Below are 13,654 nucleotides of genomic sequence, written 5' to 3'. Positions count from 1 at the left end.
ACTGAAAGAGCACCATTGTTCATTGACAGCACTGTCGCTCTAGCGATAACTGATCCACGGTTCATGAAGGGGGTCCATTGTGAACAAGCTCAACTTCAGTAGGATTAATTGCCAAGACAGTTTTTTCATTGAACGCAAGAGTCAAGATTCCTCTTTTACTTCAGGCAATGACAATTAGAGAGAGAGGGAGACAAATTGCCTTCACAGGGTCCCAGGTACTGGCCTTTTATTTTTGAAATCTCCTTTCGAAGCCAGGGGCGAGGGAAGACCAGTTGCATGAAATGACCAGCGGCAGCACTGTAGCGCAGTAGTTAGCTTCACAGTTCCAGGGTCCCGGGTTTGATTCCCGGCTTGGGTCACTGTCTGTGCGGGGTCTGCACATTCTCCCTGTGTCCGAGTGGGTTTCCTTTGGGTGTTCCGGTTTCCTCTACACCGTCTAAAGATGCGCAGCTAGGTGGATTGGCCGTGTTAAAGGTTAGCTGGGATTATGGAGATGGGGTGGATGTGTGGGGATGGGATGGGATGGGGTGGTGGTGCGGGAATGGGATGCGGTGGAGGTGTGGGGATAGGGTGGAGGTGTGGGCTTAGGTAGGGTGCTCTTTCGAAGGGCTGGTGCAGACTCAATGGGCCGAATGGCCTCCTTCTGCACTGTAAATTCTATGATTCAATCTCCGACCCAGTGTGAATTTGAAATCGACCAAAAATACATACCGCCGACATGGAAGAGAAACTTTGGAGGGACATCATTTGAGAGAACATTGGAGCAATAGTTTGTGCACGTGGGCTTGGCAAGTGGCTGGCAGTAAGGAGGGCGGTTTCTTGGAGGGGGTGGGGGGAATGGAAATACATTCTCCTTTTAAAAAACGTGTAGGTAGGTGGTTTTGGAGTCGCTGCCCAGCAGGTTCCTAGCAGTGCATTTATAAAAGCCAGCGTCCGTGGTGGAGGGCCGTTGCAGGATGAGTAAGCCCTGGGGGTCCAAGTACTTGTTGCCGATCAGGCGGGCCTGGCTGACGGAGGGGAGCCGGCTCTTGTCCGGGAGCTCCCAGCTGATCTCCGCCTTGGGAATGCCCATGGCCAGGCAGCTGAGCCGCACCGAGGCGCCCGCCTGCCGGCTGTAGGTGACGGGCTGTGGCCCGTGGGTGATGCGCGGCGGGTAGGCGATGACGATGACCGAGACGCTCATGGAGCTGAGGCCCAGCCGGCTGGCCGCCCGGCACGAGTAGGTGCCCCGGTCGTAGACGGAGGCCTGCCGGAGCAGCAACGAGCCGTTGGGCAGCAGCGAGAAGCGGCCCCGGCTCTGGGGGGTGTCCAGTTCCAGGCCGCTGGGCAGCAGCCAGGACAGCCGAGGCCGCGGTTGCCCGCCCGCCACGCAGTCTAGCCTCAGCCCCTCGCCCGGCAGCACTCGGAGCAGGCCACCGCCCGAGAGGGCGCGGATCTGCGGGGGCTGGCCCACCTCCAGGGTGAGCCGCCTCTCGGCCGAGCCCGCCGCATTGCTGGCCACGCAGCGGTAGGTGCCGGCCTGGGCGGCCGAGGGGCTGTCGATTTGCAGGGTGCCGTCCGCCCGGTGCTGCACCCCAGCCCGCCGCTGGCCCGCCAGCAGCCGGCTGCCGTCTGGCAGCACCCAGGTGGTCTGCGGGGCGGGCTTCCCGCGGCTGGAGCAATTCAGCTCCACGCTGGCACCTGCCACGGTGGCCACCCCGCTGCTCGGGGGGTGGCTGAAGGAAGGTTTCTCCAGCTCGTCCAGCACCTCCAGCTGCACCGTCAACCTGGCCTCTCCCCCCTCACTGTGAGCGATGCACATCAGCTGCTCACCGTCCGACTTCTTCAAACTCCTGATGTCCAGCGTCCCATTGCGGTGCACTTGAATTCTACCCCCATAGTAGGGGGCAGTGACCACGACATTCTCCCCCAGCACCCACATAACCCGAGGGGCGGGGACCCCCTCTGCCTTGCAGTCTATTTGCTTGCGACCTTCCCTCACTGCTGTCTCCTTGACCACTGTATTCGCACCCTTTTGCCCATTGATACTCGGCGACTCGATGCGTACCCTCACCGTGATGACCCTCTTGCTCTCGCCTGCTGCATTCCTCGCAATGCAAGTGTAATTCCCGCTGTCTGCCCTCTGTGCCTTGTGTATGAGCAGAGTGCCGTCACTGCTGACCTGGTACTTGGCGGAGGGCCGGATGAATCTGTTGGCAGGGGAGTACCAGCTGACCCAGGGGGCCGGTTCTCCCTTAGCTTCGCATGGTACCAGACAGGACTCCCCGTATTGCACCTGCACCAGGGAGGGGGTGCCGCTCGGGAAGGTCGGGGGCTCTGCCACCACTTTCACGTTGACTTTCATCTCATCCTTGCCAATCTGATTGACCGCGTAGCAAGTGTAGTCACCCTCGTCCTTCAGGCCAACCTCGTTGAAGTACAAGGTGCCATTGTCGAAAACGACGTACCTCCGCCTCCGTGTCCCCCTGCTGCTGCCTCCCTGCAGGATGCTGTTGACCATGGTGCCATCTGGCAGGCTCCAGGAGATCTCCGGGTCTGGCAATCCAGACGCAATGCAGTCCACTTTCAGGTCTTTTCCATACATGACCTTCTGCTTGGCATCTTGCTTGTGCTCGATCTTGGCCGGCTTCATCATCACATTGACCTTGAGCACCATGAAGTCATCCCCCATCTTGTTTCTGGCCACGCACAGGTAATCTCCGGCATCTTTGTCTGTAACCGACTGGACGACGAGAGTGCCATTGCTGTACACTTTGATTCTCTTGCTGTAACTGAAAAAAATAAAACAGAGTTTAGTGACCAATAGTTGAAGAGTAGCCAGAACTTTAATATATATTACAGTAAGAAGTCTTACAGCACCAGGTTAAAGTCCAACAGGTTTGTTTCAAACACGAGCTTTCGGAGCGCAGCTCCTTCCTCAGGTGAATGGAGAGGTATGATCCAGAAACTGTGCTCACCCCAGTCCAACGCCGGCATCTCCACATCTTTGATATATATGGGGAAGTGACATTCAATGTAAAAGCTTCTTTCAACCCCTGTGCTTTGACCACCTTTAAAGGCTTCTCTGAAAGCTAGATGGGCAACCATACCCGAAAACATTAAAAAGTCTTATAACACCAGGTTAAAGTCCAACAGGTTTGTTTCGAATGACTAGCTTTCTCCCTCATCAGGTGAAGGAACTGTAATCTGAAACAAACATGTTGGACTTTGACCTGGTGTTGTAAGACTATACTGTGCCCACCCCAGTCCAACACTGGCATCTCCACATCATAGAAAACATTAAAGGCTTGATTCTAAGTGTTGGGCCTCCATTTCCAGGTGGCTGATCTCAGCTGGGCCATTTTATGAGGGGTTTGGAACTGGAGATGTTACAGCTGACATAAGTGAGTGTCCAGTCTCGCCAATCAGTTTTGTGACTTGGTCGAGGCTATGACAACATGGACCGGTGGAATTGGGCTCCAAGGTGAGTCACTGCTTCCAAGAGAGGGGACGGAAAAGCAGGACAGCACGAGAAACAAATAAAAATCTCCTTAATTACAAACTGAGTTTAGCTTTGTTGCTGACCCAGCATTAGAATCTATAGAGTCCACAGCATCCCAACAGTGTTGTGGTGTATTGGGATTGTCACTGGACTAGCAATCCAGAGTCATGGAGTCCCAGGTTCAAATCCCTCCATGACAGATGGTGAAATTTGAATTCAATAAAACCTGATTCAGGACATAGTTACGTTTTAATTTTAAAAACTTGTGAAGTTGTGATGGCAACATGCACAGATAGAGCACCTCCTATATTGAGCAACGTGCTTTACAAAAGGGGAAGGACACCCAGCAAATAATGAGAGAGTTAGGAAAAGCAAGCTGAGGTGCAATGGAAGAGCCTTTTGAAGAGGTTTGAAAATGATGAGAGCTGGAACAAGGTGGAATAATTTGGAAAGGAACTCAAGACTGTAGGAGCATAATGGGTAAAAAATTGCAGCTAGTTGGTCACTCTAATGACCACTTAGTCTTCAAACAGGAGATTTGCATCTTCTATATCCTGTGTTTTATTCGAAATGAAATGGTTTCTGATTCCTCCATTATTTCCATCCCACACTCATGATTTGTGAGCACCTAGTTGGGGGTGTGGGGGGGGTTGGGGGAGAGAGAGGAGCAGTGTAGTTAGAGATCTCCGCATTAATCTGCTGCTGAGTGGCCAAAGTTAGATGCTGCCTGTGGATTGGTAGCTATCTCTCCCTAATCCACAATCTTATCCGCATCACGGTGACCCTTGAAAAGGAGCACATTGTATGCAGCAGTATTTTTAAGGCCTTTCCAGTGGGAAATGCATGATATGAAGGGTGAAATTCTCCTGTTTGAAGGCTAAATGCTCTCGCTAGCAGGAAAACCGGAGTTTCCCACTGGCACTGGGAGCACTGCTCAGGTGCCAGAGATTTTTTTCACAGGATCGGGATTTATGCCGGCTCTCAGTGGGGCGGGGTCTAAACTCACAGAAACGTCCCACTGGTCAGAGATCTGGCTGCCCATTTTAAAGGCCGCCCTGATCTCAGAATACTGTTGCAGTTCTCCCCCCAATCACTGGCAAGGGCCCTCCCTCAGCCCCCCTCTCAGCACTCCACCACATTCTCCCCCCTCTCAGCACTCCACCCCATTCCTCCTTTACAGCACTGATCCTCATTCCCCCCCCCTTCAGTCTCCCCCTTCAGCTTCCACCACTTGGCAGACACAGCCTGGCACCTTGCATCCAAAGAGGGACAAGGGGGTATGTGGCCTCCCTATACTTTCCTCTGGATTGCTAAGGGGGTCCTTCATGGGAGGTGGGAGGTGGGACAAAGCTTCACACAAGGTCATTGAATTGGACTTCCAACCTGATAATTGCATTCAAATGAATGCAGTTGAGGACTTTCCATCTTCCCACTCTGTCAAGTGGAAAAACCGTTGAGTCTCGTGGGGCAGGACAGGAGACTTGCAACGAATTTGAGCCCAGCGTGAAACACGTTTTTTGACAACGCCTGATTCAATGGGCTGACACTACTCCTGCCTCCAGCTAGCAGACATGGAGAATCAACCCCCCCACCACCACCACCACCGACTTCCCCCCCAGACCTCCAGAGTGCATGGTGAGGCACTGGTGACTATTATTACTTAAGTTTATATTTCTTTGGTTTCTATGACTAAGTTTTGTTTTCTAGGTGTTCTTCAAAACAGAGGGGAGCTCAGTTGTCTTTAGTTAACGGCAGTCAGTTTGATTGGCTAACAGGCAACTAGTGGGTTAGCCAGGGACAGCGTTCTGTCTGACAACAGTCAGTGATTGGTTCCTGCATGATGTTCTCAGAGCACCCGCCAGAAGCCTCTAGAGCAGTGGTTCTCAACCGGGGTCCACATGGACCCTGGGGGTCCATGTAACATTACTGGGGGTCCACACAAAAAAAATACCGATTTGGGGGTCCACGGTGATATTTTAGTGGTCCATAGAGCAATTCTACTCCAGAACAATTGTTATTACTGAGAATCAAGTAGAAGAAAAAAATGTTTGTTTTCATGATGAATATTCACCTTTCTCTCTCTCTCTCTCTCGCACTGACAAAGGTCAAAGAGAGATTATAATCTATATAATTTACCTTGAGGGCTGAAGGGGCTCAGAACCAAAAAGGTGCATTTGCTGTGTTTATTTTTGTGGTACTGTATTCTGAGAAAAAAAAATCCATACCGGTTGATGACAAATGGGTTTATTGTGCTTTAATGACAGTTGTTGTTGAAGATTGCCCGGGCTATTGTCCCCTAGGAACAGCCCGCAGGACCTTTAATGACAGAAGCAGCTTATTAAATACCCACGGTTGACCTGACGCTTGTGCCACATTTCTCCTTAACAAGTTTAATGAATGATTTAACACAGTAATCACTAGAAACTGTGTATATTTGATATGAATTGGTTATTTTTAGAGTAATTTTAGAGTAGATGGACTTTAGGATTAGTTTACCACGCATATAAGAAGCTTTTTTTTCTGTGGAATGGCTATGGGGGTCCACAAAAAAAAATTAAGAGGAAAAAGGTTCCATGGGTTAAAAAAGGTTGAGAACTCCTGCTCTAGAGCCTCGAAGGAAGAGGAGCTGTGTATCTCTCTCTCTCTGCTTCCAGTTGCCTGCTGTCTATTTAAGTCTGCAGTGAAGATCATTACAAGCTGAAGAAAGTACCCGACTGAAGTTCTAACCTTGAGAAAGAAACTAACTGGAAGGTATCCATCTGAATCAAAGATCTTTGTTGTTTTGTTATTATTTATCTTCCTTTCCACCACCCTTTCCCATCTGTGTTGTTTGTCTGTGTGTGTGTACATAGAAGATGGGCTGAGTTAGAAAGTTGGGGAGGGGGGGGGGGGTGCATTGGGAATCAGGTAGTGGATAGCCAGTTGCATTTCTTTGTTGATTTAATTGTAATTACGGTTAATAATAAAAGGTTACTTGTGTTTAAATTTACAAACCTGGTGACTGTAATCAATTTAACTCAACCAAAGCCAAGGGTATTAATATAAAATCTAACTGCACCTGTATTGTGACTCAGTGTCAAGTGGGGCTGGAATCATTGCAAACATCGGCATGTAGATCAGTTAGAGTTCCACTCATTGATCACTAATTCATTCAGCTATGTTTCCCGTACCAACCTCCCCGGACAGGCGCCGGAATGTGGCGACTAGGGGCTTTTCACAGTAACTTCATTGAAGCCTACTCGTGACAATAAACGATTTTCATTTTCATTATGTTCTTCCCGACATGGATAACAGCACTTAGTGGAATGAGGACAGGGTTTTATCCTCCATTCGGAAGTTCTTGAAAACCTACCTCTTTGACCAAGCTTTTGGTCAACTCAACAAATATTTCCCTGTGCGATCCAGTGTCTTGGGATGTTTTATTACTTTCAAGCCAATCTTAGGATTGGAGGGCATTGCTGGGGCTACGAGGAGGGGGGCTGAGAAATTGGCTGGGTTGAATGAATTCTAAGCTGCTCGCTACATCTTGGCTCGTTGCCCTTTCAGACAAGGATGGGTTTCACTCTGGGCAATGCCAGCAAAGAGCATTCCACACTTTAGAGTAAAGCCACCTGTGTCGACAGATTCCAAATTCCCTCACTAATCTATTCAAATGAATTTCTCACGTTGTCAGGGGTAAATCTCCAACTGGATTCATTTATTATTGCAAAACAAGGAGCTTCATTGGCAAATCGCAACTGCACAGTTCAGCTTCCATCAGGCATTCAAATGTAGAACAGAAAGAATTGCATTTACATAGAATCATAGAATCCCTAAAGAGCAGAAGGAGACCCTCTGAAATAGAACCCTACCTAGGCCCACTCCCCCGCTCTATCCCTGTAACTCCACATAAAAAGGGTCATTTATCACGACCAATCCACCTAAGCTGCATATCTTTGGACTGTGGGAGGAAACCGGAGCTCCCGGAGGAAACCCACGCAGACACGGGGAGAAAGTGCAAACTCCACACAGACAGACACCCAAGGCTGGAATCAAACCTGGGTCCCTGGCGCTGTGTGGCAGCAGTGCTAACCACTGTGCTACCTGCTCACCCAGCATCTTTTAAAATGTCAGAATGTCTCTATGAAGTATTTACAGTCAAGAAAGTACTTTTATTGTTGTAATGGCAGAAACATGCAGCAAACAACCAGAAAGTCTGCCTTTTTTATTTAGTGACACTGGCTGAGACATAACTATTAACCAGGAGACTAGGAAGAACTTTTCCATGTTGGTAGGATGGAGGTATTTAAATAAGGTCCCATCTACCTGGTTGGGTCTAAGTAAAAGATCCCATGGCATGATTTCGATGCCAAGCAGTAAAGTTCACCCCAGGTGCCCTAGCCAATATTTATCCCTCAGTTAACATTTCTCACATTGCACGGTAGCACAGTTCTTAGCAATGTTGCTTCACAGCGCTAGAGTCCCAGGCTTGATTCCCGGCTTAGGTCACTGTCTGTGAGGAGTCTGCAGGTTCTCTCAGTGTCTGTGTGGGTTTTCTCCGGATGCTCCGGCTTCTTCAAAGAACAAAGAAAAGTACAGCACAGGAACAGGCCCTTCAGCCCTCCATGCCCGTGCCGACCAGCTAATGGGACCCACAAGTCTCGAAACACGTGCATGTTAGCTGAATTGTGAGAGGGCTGATGATGCCTGGGTTTCATCGCAAGATGCCACCTCCAGCGATGCCAGACCCCCATGCTGGCATGTCAACCTGGAGTTTAATATTGACATTGCTGGAAAGAGAGTCAAACACACTCAACATGCTGTCAGAAAGCACATAGCTGGCAGAGGGGCTGGTTTAGCACACTGGGCTAAATTGCTGGCTTTTAAAGCAGACCAAGGCAGGCCAGCAGCACGGTTCAATTCCCGTACCAGCCTCCCCGAATAGGTGCCAGAATGTGGCGACTAGGGGCTTTTCACAGTAACTTCATTGAAGCCGACTCGTGACAATAAGCGATTTTCATTTCATTTCATTTTCATGTGTCTCAGTAACACACGGGTTGTGCATTTACCCAGCAAAGGCTTCAATACTCTTTTCTGTAAATATTAGTTACCTGTAGCGTGAGTCCACCAGCAATTTGGATGGTAGCCTCCAGAGTATTCTGGGCCCTGGGTCTCCGGCAGCAGCACAGTCCAGATATAGAGCACTTCCATAGCTAATGTCCACTCTTTGGGGAGATGAGGCAGTAATCTTGGCAGTAACTGAATGCTTTTGAATGCTTACACTTACTGTTCTCCTTGCAACACCAACCATATTAGTTGCCAAACATTCATATTTACCGACATCCCGCTCCGACAGTTTACGTATGTAGAGGGTCCCGTTTGGAAAAACAAACAGGTTGCCATTGATAAATTGGGAGGGCCGGATCTGTGTCCCATCGAAAAGGATCCAGCGGATGTTTGCCGGGGGTGCAGCTTTGGCAGTGCAGTGAATGTGAGCGCCCTGCCCTGGGGCGATTGAGATGCTCTCGGTCCTTTCCTGCTGGATCATAGGAGGCAGCGCCGCGATGTGCAATCTCACCGTCACGGTGTCCGCCCCCACAGCATTGCTGGCGATGCACTTGTAAACGCCTCTGTCTGAGAACGCCGTCTCCCTGATAGACAGGGTCCCGTTCTGCAGCAGCGATAAGCTGCTCCCGCCGCTGCTTGGATTCTGCAGGAACTTCCTGCCTGGTAGCAGCCATGAAACGTGGGGGCTGGGAATCCCGTTGGCCCTGCACTCCGCGAGGAATGGTTCTCCCAGGTACACGGTGGCATCTTTGTAGCGGGCTCCAACTATGCGCGGAGGCTGGGCCAGCACGATCAACGTGATCACCACCTTGTCTGTGCCGTGCTGGTTCCGAGCTGTGCACAGGTACTGCCCACGATCCTGAACTTGAACATTGTGAATGCCAAAGGTCCCATTGTCGAAGACTTCAAATCGTTGTGTTTTGCTGCTTGCCATCATAACAGCCCCTGAAAGAATCAGAAGAACTTTAATATTAAACTATTGCAATATTTCCTGGGGGGTTACCATTGACCACAAACTGAACTGCACTAGCCGTCTGAATGCTGTGGCTACAAGAGCATATCACAGGCTGGGAATCTTGCAGGGAGTAACTTCCATCCGACTCCCCAAAGCCTGTCCACCAGGCATAATCTACAAGGCATATTAAGTCAGGAGGGTGATTGAATTGAATACTCTCCACTTGCCTTGGGCAGCACGGTAGCACAAGTGGCTAGCACTGTGGCTTCACAGTGCCAGGGTCCTAGGTTCGATTTCCCACTGGGTCACTGTCTGTGTGACGTCTGCACAGTCTCCCCGTGTCTGCATGGGTTTCCTCCGGGTGCTACGGTTTCCTCTCAGTCCAAAGACATGCAGGTTAGGTGGATTGTCCATGCTAAATTGCTCTTCGTGTCGAAAAAGGTTAGGAAGGGTTATTGGGTTACGGGGAGTGGGTGGAAATGAGGGCTTAAGTGGGCCTCCTTCTGCACTGTATGTTCTATGAGTGCAGCTCCAACAACACTCAAGAAGCTTGACATCATCCAGGTTGAAAGCAGCCCAGTTCATTGGCACCCCATCCCATCCACAAACATTCACTCCCTCCACCACAGATGCACAGTAGGAGCAGTGTGTACCATTTACAAGATGCACTGCACAAACTCACAACACCTCCTTGGGCAACACCTTCCAAACCCACAACCACCATCATCTAGATGGACAAGAGCAGCAGGCACGTAGGGATACCACCTTCTGAACGTTCCCCTCCAAACCACTCACCATCCTAACTGGGAAATATAACGCGTTCACTGTCGGCAGGTCAATATCCTGGAACCCCTTCCCTAACAGCATTGTGGGTGTTCCTACACCACATGGACTGCAACAGGTCCACCACCACCTTCTCAAGGACAATGAGAGGTGGGCAATAAATGCTGACCTAGCCAACGATGCCCATATCCCATGAATGAATGAAATAACATTTGAGCCAAGGAATGAGCAAAGATGCTACAATCAGTTTCAGTGTTGAGTACCATTCAGGCTTGGTAGAGTCTTCATGGCAGAGAGAGAGGCCACTCAGCCCATCATGTCCAGTCAGTTCTATGTAGAGCAATCCAATCAGGCCAAACCCCCACTCTGTGTCTGTAACCCTGCCAGTTTATTTCCTAAAGTGCCCAGTAATTTCCTTTTGAAGTCATTCATCATCTCTGCTTCAACCACCCACTTGGGACTGGTTTAGCTCACTCAGCTAAATCGCTGTCTTTTAAAGCAGACCAAGCAGGCCAGCAGCACGGTTCGATTACTGTACCAGCCTCCCCGGGCAGGCGCCGGAATATGGCGACTATGGGCTTTTCACAGTAACTTCATTGAAGACTACTCGTGACAATAAGCGATTTTCATTTCATTTTTTTCATTCACTTAGGCAGCGAGTTCCAGGTCATCGCCACTCACTACGTAAAATTCTCGCATTCCCCTCTCTTGCCCAAAACCTTAAACCTGAGCCCCCTCGCCCTTGTACTGTCAGCTAAAGGGAAGTTTTTCTTTGTGTGACCCAACTAAAGCTGTCATAGTCTTATACACCCGATCAAATGTCCCCTCAAACTCCTTTGCTCCAAAGAGAAAAACCCCAGCTTAACCTTATAGCTTAAATCCCTCAACCCTGGACCATGCTGACAAATCTCCTCTGCACCCTCTCGATGATGATAATAATAATAATCACTTGTCACAAATAGGCTTCAATGAAGTTACTGTGAAAAGCCCCTAGTCGCCACATTCCGGCGCCTGTTCGGGGAGGCCGGTACGGGAATTGAAACCGCGCTGCTGGCATTGCAAGCCAGCTACTTAGCCTACTGTGCTAAACCAGCCCCATGAGGGCCGTGAGGACCTTCGGATCCTTCCTAAAGTGCGATGACCAGAATTGGACACAATATTTTAGTTGTGTCCCATCCCAGGCTTTATAAAGGATCAGTACGGCTTCCCTAATTATGTACAATCACTGGCCCACTGGGGTATGCCAGCTACAGGGCTCCAGTTGTGAACCTGTTTCTCGGTGGCTATATCTCTGTCCATAAATGTGAGTAGGCGATTATATACTACCTCAGGTGTAGCCTGACCTTCTTGACATCTCACTTTTTCTCCTACGATAAAAACAAATTGTCCTGGGGAATTCCCACTGGCCAGCCCATTCTCCCAGTATTATGGGTGCACCAAACAAATGGCAGCGCCTGATTACAGAGACACAAAGCCCCCTCACCAAGTAGTTGCAAACAGGAAAGAGAAAAATAAAGATTGATCAATAACCTTAGAATGCTGCTGCAAACTTACTATCAGGTTCTCCAACAGCACACCCTGCCTTTCCGTGAAGGTGGTTTTGTGCAGGCTGGGAGATGATCAAGCACAAACACTTGTAATTTTCATTGATTGGTAACACTGGTGCAAAACTTCAATATATGAAAATACGAAACAGGAGCAAATGTCAGCTATTTGGGTTCTTGAGCTTGCGCCGCTGTCATTCAATACCATCCTGGCTGATGTGTTGCCGTTTCGAGGTCCTCATTCCCATCTACCCCTGAGAACCTTTGATTCCCTTGCCCAACAAGAATCTATCTACCTCCTCCTTATAAATACTCAATTACCCACTTCCAATGCCTGCTGAGGCAGAGTTCCAGTCGCACAACCTTCCAGTCGCACAACCTTCAGAGAAACATTCTTCTCATCTGTGCCGTAAGAGGGTTGCTCCCAATTTTAAAAGAGTGTTCCCTAGTTCGGGAGTCATCCAGAAGTGGAAGCATCCTTTCCACATCCTCCTGGTCAAGACCATTCAGGATCTTATATACTTCACTCATGCCATCCTTCACTCTTCAGATCTTCGGCTGGAAGCACACCCAACTTGTCCAACCTATGCTCATAAGACAATCTGCTCATTCCAGGCACCAATCTAGTAAACCTCTTCTGATTCACCTTCAACGCATTTACTTCCTTCCTTCAATAATGAACCTAAAACTGCACACGGTGTCCAAGGGCCAGAGTTCTCCGTCCTGCCATTGGTGGATTAATTCACTGGTCCCTCTGGCAATGTACCCCTGGCCATGGGTTCCTCAGTGGCGTGTGGGGAGGGGGGGGGGGGGGGGGAGGGGGGGGTGGCATCAATGGGAATTCCCATTGGCAGCAGTGGAAATGGAGACTCCACCCACCAACGAACAGCGCTCCGCCTCCTGCCACCGAGAAACGTGCGACTGGGAGGCTGTAAAATCCCACCCAAGGTGTGGTCTCAACAATTCCCTGTATAACTGAAGCATATCATCGTTAATTTTAGAAAAGCGATATAAAATCAGAAAATGATGGATAATCTAAGCAGGTGGAGAGAGAAACAGAGTTAACGTTTCGAGGCAATATGACCCCTCTACAGACTGAAGAGGATTGGAAATGTAATAAACTATCTATTTGGAGTGACGGGTGGAAGAGGTGGGACAGAACAGGAGGGCAGAGATAGGCTGGTGCCAAGGAGAGATTGACAGAGGTGTCATGGGCAAAGGGGGGTGTTAATGGTTCCATTGAGGACCAACCTTCTGGCCCCTTTGCATTTCAACTCAGCATCATGCTCTCATGCCCTAGGCCTCCTACAATGTTCCAATGACGCCCAACGCAAACTGGAAGAACATCTCATCTTCCGACGAGGCATGTTACAGCCTTATGGACTCAACAATGAGTTCAAGAATTTTAGCCTGTGAACTTTCTCCTCAATCATGACCCTGACCCAGAACCCTCCCTCCCCCCACCCCACGTTTTCTGTTTTTCGGTTCCCCTGGATTGCTCCAAAAAAACTGCACCCCTCCCCCACATGGCCACCTGTTCCTTGATGTTCCATTTTTTCTCTCATTGACCTTTATTCTCAGATTAACGCAAGCTACTATCTTGCCTTTTGCCACTATTCCCGTACCACCTTCCCCGAACAGGTGTCGGAATGTGGCGACTAGGAGCTTTACACAGTAACTTCATTTGAAGTCTATTTGTGACAATAAGCGATTTTCATCTTTCATCTATTAGCACTCTTCCATCCTTAAAGGAACCATTGTCTCATGCCCATGACAACTTTGTCAATCTCTCCTTTGCTGTGACCTATCCTTGTCCGTCTATCTGTCCCACCTCCGTCACCCCCT

General features: G+C 49.4%; 1 protein-coding gene across 1 annotated transcript in view; it reads right to left on the bottom strand.

Moving 5' to 3' along the window:
- Window positions 1-557: 557 nt before the first annotated feature.
- Window positions 558-13,654, bottom strand: part of LOC119977418 (matrix-remodeling-associated protein 5-like) — a 66,816-nt gene continuing 53,719 nt past the window's right edge. The window contains exons 6-7 of the mRNA XM_038818300.1: window positions 8,572-9,472; window positions 558-2,771 (exon numbers count right to left, since the gene is read on the bottom strand). Of these exons, the coding sequence (XP_038674228.1) occupies window positions 857-2,771; window positions 8,572-9,472 (2,816 nt within the window). The 3' untranslated portion in view covers window positions 558-856. The remainder of the gene's footprint in view (window positions 2,772-8,571; window positions 9,473-13,654) is intronic.

The sequence above is a fragment of the Scyliorhinus canicula genome, chromosome 14 (genome assembly GCF_902713615.1).
Source record: "Scyliorhinus canicula chromosome 14, sScyCan1.1, whole genome shotgun sequence".
Lineage (NCBI taxonomy): Eukaryota > Metazoa > Chordata > Chondrichthyes > Carcharhiniformes > Scyliorhinidae > Scyliorhinus > Scyliorhinus canicula.
Note: the sequence above shows the minus strand (reverse complement) of the source record. Positions and strands in the feature narration are given on the sequence as shown.